The sequence below is a fragment of the Neomonachus schauinslandi genome, chromosome 10 (assembly GCF_002201575.2).
Source record: "Neomonachus schauinslandi chromosome 10, ASM220157v2, whole genome shotgun sequence".
NCBI lineage: Eukaryota > Metazoa > Chordata > Mammalia > Carnivora > Phocidae > Neomonachus > Neomonachus schauinslandi.
This window is the reverse complement of record NC_058412.1, coordinates 112,665,048-112,673,232: the sequence shown is the minus strand read 5'-3', so window position 1 is coordinate 112,673,232 and position 8,185 is coordinate 112,665,048. Positions and strand designations below refer to the sequence as shown.

Below are 8,185 nucleotides of genomic sequence, written 5' to 3'. Positions count from 1 at the left end.
ATGTAAAATCTTTTGCTTTTTATATATTGGCAACTACTTCAAAAATAAGTGAACAGACCAGAAACAACAAAAAAGCAAAACTTTGACGAGCCAAATATGGTCCATTGGCTGAAGCTGGCATTCTCTGATGGGAATGCACGTGTGCCGTCTGGGTGTGGGCGGGTGTGTTCGGATACTTGGGTGGGGTATCTCCTCTTTGAGCAGACACTGACCCCTTCCCCCCGCCCCCTCAGCTCCCCTTCTGTGGTTCCCATCCAGGTCCCCCCCATCTTCTACTTCCATAAAGGCATTCGACTTTGACCTCAGTCATGGCTCTCAAATGGGCTCCTTCCTCTTTGCCCTCTCAGCCACCATCCCTCCACCCCTGACCACAGCAGATCCCTCCCTGGACCCCTGACCTCCGCTCTCCTCTTCCAATTCTGTCTTCCATGGAGGAAGGAGCCCGAGAGAGCTTCCTGAAATCTAGGCAGATCAGCACTCTCTGTGCCCACACCTCGCCTCCCTGGCTCCTTGGCCTGGCCTTCAGAGTCCTTTGAAAGCTGGTCCCAGCTGACCTCTGAGGCACCCCTCTCTAGAATGCCCTCACCCCCCCCCCCCCCCCCCACAGCTGGGGGATTTCCCACTCATCCTCTGAGGTCTGGTTCAAATGCCACCAACTCCTAGAAACTTCCTTGACTTTCTCCTCTTTGTCCCCACACCATCGTCATCGTCTCTGCCCCTCCCCGTGCCCGCAGTCACCCTCATTTCATCATGACAGTGTCCATTAATTGAACTGGCTGGGGCCTCACATTATTTTATGAAATCCCCGCATCAACCCTAGGAGGGAGGCGTTTCACTTACTCCCATTTAACAGATGAGAACATTGAGTCTGGAGGGGTCACCTCACTTGTCCAAGTTCGAGTGGTGAAGCTGGGATTTGAACCTGATAGCCACTGTCTGAATGATAACTTACTGAGCACCTACTGTTCTGAGTCCTTTATATGGATGATCTCAATCCCTATGCCAGTCCCATTAAGTAGGGAGGAGTAGTGTTATTGTCACTTAATAGACAGGGAAACTGAGGCCAGAGAGGATAAGTAAATTGCCCAAAGCCGCGCGCCAGCCGGTGGTGAAGCAGGGTCCTGGCCTGGATTGGATGGCACCACTCTGTCGTTGTCTGATTCCCCATCTATCCCCACCTCCGTCTGGCAGGCTCCCCCAGGTGGGAACTGTGCCTGGCCGCCCTCACACAACTGAGGTCTGGTGCCAGCAGGCTCCTGGTAGAGGTTTGTTAAATTCGACTGACTTTCTCTTTTCTCTTCTAGCTGCCAAGAGGCCAAGGGATGAGCGGGGGCCTTCCTTCCCAATGGCATCTCCCCCCGGCCTGGAACTGAAGACACTGCGCAATGGCCCCCAGATCCCAAGGAGACCAGCTCCTCTGGGCCCGGCGGCTCTGCCCAGGGAGGGTGTGGAGAATGTCTGCTTTTCCTCAGAGGAGTGTGAGACTCATTTCCAGAACCCAGGGGACACCAGACTGGGCAGATCCCCCAGCACCCCCGGAGGGGGGTTCCCCTCACGGCCCCGATCCCAGCGGGACGATCTATCCCTGCGTTCAGAAGAGGGGCCAGGCCTAGAGCCCGTGAGCCGCCCGGTGGATTATGGCTTTGTTTCTGCTCTCGTTTTTCTGGTGAGTGGGATCCTCCTGGTGGTGACCGCATACGCCATCCCACGTGAGGCCCGAGTCAACCCTGACACAGTGACAGCGCGGGAGATGGAGCGGCTAGAGATGTACTATGCCCGCCTGGGCTCCCACCTGGACAAGTGCATCATCGCGGGCCTGGGGCTGCTCACCGTGGGCGGCATGCTTCTGTCGGTGCTGCTGACGGTCTCCCTGTGCAAGGGCGAGCTGTACCGCCGGCCCACCTTCGTCCCCGGCAGGGGCTCCAGGAAGACCTACGGCTCCATTAACCTGCGCATGAGGCAGCTCAATGGGGATGGGGGCCAGGCCCTGGTGGAGAACGAAGTTGTCCAGGTCTCAGAGACCAGCCACACCCTCCAGGGGTCTTAAGTAAGAGCCCACCCTGTGTGGCTGCTTCAGCTGCAGGGCTCCAAGGCCCCCGAGAGCCTGGGGTTGCAGACTGAGCTCCACGGAGGGCCCTGCGGAAGGAGCCTTGGGTGGGTGCTGGAGGGGGGAGTCCCGGGGCCAGGCCCAGGCGGCACGTGGGAGAGCGGTTCCCTGATCTGTTTGCAGCTTGAGGTTTTGCCTAAGGTTTGTTTGGAGGATGGCTTCTGCTGCTAAAAATACAAAAATTTGGAAACCACTGCCCTTGGAGGATGAGGTTTCTTGGCATTTCCGAGGATTGAGAGCCCTTTGAAAGGCTGCCCATTCTGTTCCTCATGCCTTGGGGAATTCCGGGATCTCTGCGGTCCTCATCAGCCAAGTGTGGGTGTTGGGCGACCTTGGAGGGACCCCCTTTCAGCCCTGACCATCTGTTGGGAGGTGGCTTCCCGACGACAGGAGAAATCCACACTGAGGTGACTGTCGCCTCTCCAGGCCTCAGTCCCCCTGCCTGTGAAGTGAGAGGGTTGGACTGGATGATCCCCAGGGCCCCTCCAGTTCTGCCTTAGGAATGGGAGCCCAGTAAATCTCTGCTTCTGGCCACTCTTACAGGAAAGGAGGGTGTCCGGCAGCTGCTCACCATTCTTGGTGCCATTTTCTGGCCCGGCTCTGGTGGCCCCCACTGTCATACATGTAGCAGCCCACACAGTCCTGCCGAAGAGCCCCCTAAGTCCCCTGGTTAGGCTGGGTTCAAGTCCAAAGTTGGCTACGGCCTGATTTGGGTCTTGGGATCGAATTACCTGCAGTGACCAGATCTCAGCACATATCTTGCAAGGTCAAGTGCACATACAAGAGGGCTCTTTCATACAAGAAAGGGTGAGGGCTTTGTTGTATTTCCGTGGACATCATGTGGGCTTCCAATACCTCCCCCTTCTCAATATTATGTCTCTGGGCCTCACCTTATTCAGGTAGCAGGAAAAAAAATTTTTTTATGCTGAATTTGTAACCTCCCTTCCCCCCCCCTTAGCAGTAAAGCGAGCCCCAGTGTATGTGGGGAGAAATCAGGCACGTTCTGGTGGCCTAGAAGCTCCTAGTGACCACCGTGTGTTCCGTTTTTTCCTGTGGCATGTTTGCAGGCTCCGTCCAGACTCTCTTCAACTAGTGACAAGGAAAGGAAGTGGGCCCTAGGGGGCAGGGAGATACAGGTCTTTGAGGACTGGGGGAGGCATTGCCCGGTGTGAACGGCCCTCGGGGGCTTGGAGAGTACGTGCCTTCTAGGCCCCACTGGTGTGAAGACTCTGAAGGCATCATTTCTGTGAGCCCCCCGACCCCACGCAGGTCCTACTCACTCCATCTCAGTTGGCCAGGTGGGCCCTGGATCCTAACTGTCCCTTGGAGGTGGAGGGTGGGGTGGGAATGGGGTCTGTAGGCTATAGAGCCGTCCTGATTAGCTGTAACCCGAGCCTTCGATCCGGCGAGCGGAACATCTGGGCAATGTAACGTCACAGCTGCTAGGACAGATCAAATATCTGCTCGTGCTGGCAGGTTTTGCCAGGAGTAGAGGGTTGGGGGAGGACTGGAGGGGACAAGGGCTGTTCAGCGTGGCCTGCGGGGTTCCGTTCCTGGCGTTGAAGGGGTGCGGTTTGGAAAAGAACAAAGCCTCAAGTGGGTAAAAGATGCACAAGTCAGGGCTTCCCTGATGTGTCGCTTGCCCCCACCCGTGCTCCAGAGGACTGGATGCACAGAGTGGCAGGAGCCGTTCTAGGTAAACTACAGTCGAGTGGAACATCCCAAATGATGGGCTGAGGCCTTTCCAATCCCTACAGTGATGATAACAGAAATACTGGTCCAAGCCATATGGACTACCATGACGGCGGGGGCTCATTTGACTCCAACCTGTTGAGTGGATGCATCTGGGACCATCAGTGCCTATCAGTTTAAAGGCAGTGAATTGTATTTAGGGGCTAAATCTGTTGGAAGATGGAATCCCGGGAATCCCAGGTTTGCTCGAAGCCAGAGAAGCCTGCTTTGCATCTTCCTGCAGAAACTCCTTTACAAATAATGTGTACAATGGATCGAGGCAGTGATTACCTCGTCAGTAAATTAAGAAAACTTGAGCGATGCCAAAAACATTTCCCCAAGACTGCAGCTGAACTCTCCCAGCCGGTGGGGCAGAAACAGGTTTAGGAAGGAATCGGAGGAGCATGGCGCAGGGTGCCAAGAACTTTCTTTGTAGGTTTTTTTGGGGGTAGGTGTGATGTGGTCCCAGGGGCCCTGTGGTCACTGGAACGTGCCTCACGTGCAGGAACTGCCTCTCCTACCCGACATGCTACTGGGGTCCCCCAAACCTTGCTTCCCTAGTGTGTTTGATAGCCACTTTGGAGTTGGTAAACCTGGCTTTGAATCCAGGCTCTGTGACCTTGGGCAAGCTACTCCACCTCTGTTGTCTTCTCTGTCTGTGAAGCAGGAGAGGTATGAGGTCCAGTCACTAAGAGCCCTCCTTCCCCACTTCTGTTAGGGATAACTGGATTAGGCCTGAAACCTCGGGGCCCACATCCTGCCTGCCTTCTTTCATACCTCTCATCCTACCCATGAGCACATCTGGTTGGTTCTACATTAGGAATCTGCTCCCTGCCCAGTCCTCGGCCACAATTACCTGCTCCACATTGCACATTGCTATTCTAATTTCTCTCCTGCCCACCCTCTGTGCCCAGTTCATCTTCCACTTTGCAGCCAGACAGATTTAATTGGGTCAGGTCACTCCTCTGCTCAAAACCCTCCTATGACTCCCTCTCACTCTGGACAAAAGCCAAAATTCTCCCTCTGACCAGAGGTGGATGTACTGTCCAGGCCCCTCACTCGCCCCAGGCACCTTCCAAAGCCCTGAGTCAAAATTTTATTGGTAATTTTGATTTTTTTAAAGGACGGCCCCTTAAATTGCATAAATTCAGGTCCCCCTAGATGTGGGTCCATCCCCCACGGTGGCCCATGAAACCCTACACGATCCAGCCCCTGTGGCTCTCTGACCTTATTTCTCACCCCTTGCCTCTTTGTTCACTCCAGCCACACTTGTCTCCTTGCCGTTCCTCAACCCTGCCAGGCACACCTCCCACCTCAGGGCCTTTGCACTTGCTGCTCCTTCTACCAGGAAGGCATTTCCCCTTAATAAGTGCAAGGCCCACTCGCTCACCTCCTTAGGGGCTTTATTCACATATCACCTTTTCAGTGAGTCCCCTGCTGACCGCCTATTTAAAATTGCACCCTTCCCCCATCTCAACCTCATTCTCTCTTTTCCTTCCCTGCTTTATTTCTCTCCAGAGCACTCATCACCACTGCTGTGTTTTATATTTACTTATTGTCTCTCTCTCCCACCACCTCCCCCACTGGATTGCAAGCCACACGAGGGCCCAGGGCTAGAACAGTGCTTGACACAAGGTAGGTGTTCCGTGTCGAATGAATGAATGTAACCCAAGCTTCTCTGTCTGCTGCACTGCACTCAGGCCCTCCCTGGGCAGGGTCCCAGAGACCCGCAGGCCCTGCCTCACCCCCTGGAACCCCCTCTAGGGGTGGGAGATAGTCATGCAGAAGATCCTGTGGCTGGAAGTAGGGACAGAGTTTGCCCCTGGGACCTGAAGTTGGAGCTTTGGAACCCATTTGCCTTCCTCTCTCAGGCCCTTGGTACTGCTTCATGTGGGAGAGGTAGAGAGCTTTTTCCTCCGATGGAGGAAGGCGGTTCTTCCCCAGCCTTGTTGGAGATGGGTTCCAGCTAGTCTTGGGGGACATTTACTGGATATTTAGGAGCCTGTGAGATACACCAGCCTGATTCTCTCTTACTCAAGAATCTTGAGTGCCCAGGCCTGGGCCTTTGAAACAGTGTCTATCCTCACCTCTGTTCACTGACCCCCCAGGCATCCTGTGAGTCTTCAGGCTGAAAATACCTGCTGTCTGAGATTCTACCGTGATTGCTCCCTTCCTTGAGAATAAGCATGACCTTCTCTGGGATTCTCTTTAAAACGTCCCTCTCGGTACATGCACACACCTACACCTACACACGTGCAGGAGCACATACTTGTGTATGCACGTGTGGGTGTGTGCACACGCGTACACACGACTTTCTCTTGTCTGACCTAGCTCAGAAGCCAGGACACATCCTCTTTTGAAGCAGCTCCAAGCCACGGCAACGTCTGGATTATTGAGAACGTATTCTCTTTCTCCAGAAGTCACAAGCCTTGCAGTTCCCAGGATGCTAACCTCACAGCAATAGTCAAGTTTTCCCTGTCCAGGTGCTGCTGGTGTCTCTATCCTTCCTGCTTCCCTGTGGGGCCGAGGGGGAAAGATGTCTGTGGAGTGTTTCCACCTGGCATTTGGGGAGGAGATTGTGTGGTCCTGGCTGGGGACCAGATGAGCTGGGTCCTGCAAGTCACCCCTTCCCTAGGGGCCTATGGGCCAGTCACTGCCTCTCTGGTCCTCCAGAATGAAATTGGAAACCTTCCCACTCTGCCTTGTCTGGGGACTGAGGAGACCAGGAAACACAGGCAGAGGGCATTCCAAAGTAAAGAGCATGTTACCCTGTGTCTGGAGAGCTTTGGAGGGGCAGAAGGAGAGGGGGAGGGGGGCATTATGAAGCCATAGGAGCTGGAGTTCTGTCTATGGGTTCTGTCTGCGAGGGAAGTAGGGTGTTGGTGGCACTGACAAAGTCAAGGAGGTGCCCTCCATCTGGGCCTGTTGGTTTCTCTGGGAGAGAGTAGACTCCTCTTGATCTCACCAAGGAGGTAGATTTCAGCTAAGGGAGGGAGAAGCTTGCTGAGACCTTGTCCTGGCTGGAGTGGCAGGGAGCTCCTTGTTAGTGCAAGTATGTTAGATTACTGGTCAGGTGTTGGGTATCTTTAAGGACGGAGCATAGTAGAGTTGGGGAGGATTTCATCAAGAGGCTCCCCCAGCTTCCAACCCCCATTCTTTAAGGAGAGGCAACATCCCAATGGCCAGAGCCTGGCCCTCTGTATCATCTTGTCTTTGGCCCAAATACCCTCCTCCCCAGATCATTCCTCTTCCTGGGTCGGGTCATCCAGGAGCAAATGAGAAGGCCCAGGGTATCTGAATGGTGCGGCAGGTGGCAGGGTTATTGCCTTCCTTTTCCCAGGAGGCCTTGCACTTCTGAGCTTTGTCCCTACTCAAATTTCAGAGGTTTGGGGGCAGGGCCCCTCATGGAGGGGGTTGACTGAGATGGCCCATCCGGTAAGAGTATACGGGAACTGGCTCTGGAGTCTGATTACCAGGATGCTTGGTGGATGTCTAACGTCCCCAAGCCTCTGTTTCCTCATCCATAAAACAGGCTGCTAATAACAGCACCTTCCCCAGAAGGCATGGCGAGCAGTAAATGAGACACCTGTAAAGCACTTAGCCAATTTGTATTGTAAAGCAAATACGACTAGCTATTCACGTTCATTCATTCGCATCTAACCAGCATTCTTCCTTGAGCAAGACACTGTGGGGACACATGGCCCCTGCCCCTACGTTAGTCACAGACTGCCTGGGAAACAGGACAGTGCACATCAGGCTGTGTGTGTGTGTGTGTGTGTGCACGCGCATGAACAAGTGTGCGGAGGAAGTATCTAATTGAGTTGGGTCAGAAAAGGCTTTCCTGGAAGGGATGACGACTAACAGGAATCTTAAATAGGGAGGCAGTGTCTGATATGAGGAGTGTCTGACATGGGGAACAGGAAGGGTATACTGGGCAGGGGACCAGCATGAGCAGAGGCTTAGTGGCATACAAAGCCTGGGGTTTACCGGGGAGGGGGAAGTGAGGGAAGGGGGTCTGGAGGTTCTGTGCTGGAGTGTTGCAAGGAAGCATGCTGAAGGGCAGGCATGTCATCATGGGGTGACCACAGTCCTCAGCTCACAGAGTCGTTATGAGGACTCTTGAGTTTGCACTGTATAGGACAGGGCACGGGGCCTGGTACACGGAGAGAGCTCACTGCCGACCATCGTGACCACCTGCAGACGTGTGTGGCAGGAAGACTCTTCTGATGGCAGATGTGTTGTAGGGGTGACACTGGCACTGGGAGGCCAGCCCGTGGGACTGTGGTCTCCAGCCACAGCCAGAGGACATGACCTCGACCTCCAGGCTCCAGCTCGGCAGCCCATTCC

General features: G+C 54.5%; 1 protein-coding gene across 1 annotated transcript; it reads left to right on the top strand.

Moving 5' to 3' along the window:
* Positions 1-1,312: 1,312 nt before the first annotated feature.
* On the top strand, positions 1,313-2,047 carry TMEM74B (transmembrane protein 74B). The gene has a single exon (XM_021689257.1). It carries the CDS (start codon positions 1,346-1,348, stop codon positions 2,045-2,047), a length of 702 nt encoding a protein of 233 aa, XP_021544932.1. The 5' UTR covers positions 1,313-1,345.
* Positions 2,048-8,185: the final 6,138 nt, after the last annotated feature.

What these genes read in the sequence shown, in the direction of transcription:
- TMEM74B (XM_021689257.1), top strand. Translation starts at nt 1,346, where the DNA reads ATGGCATCTCCCCCCGGCCTGGAACTGAAGACACTGCGCAATGGCCCC.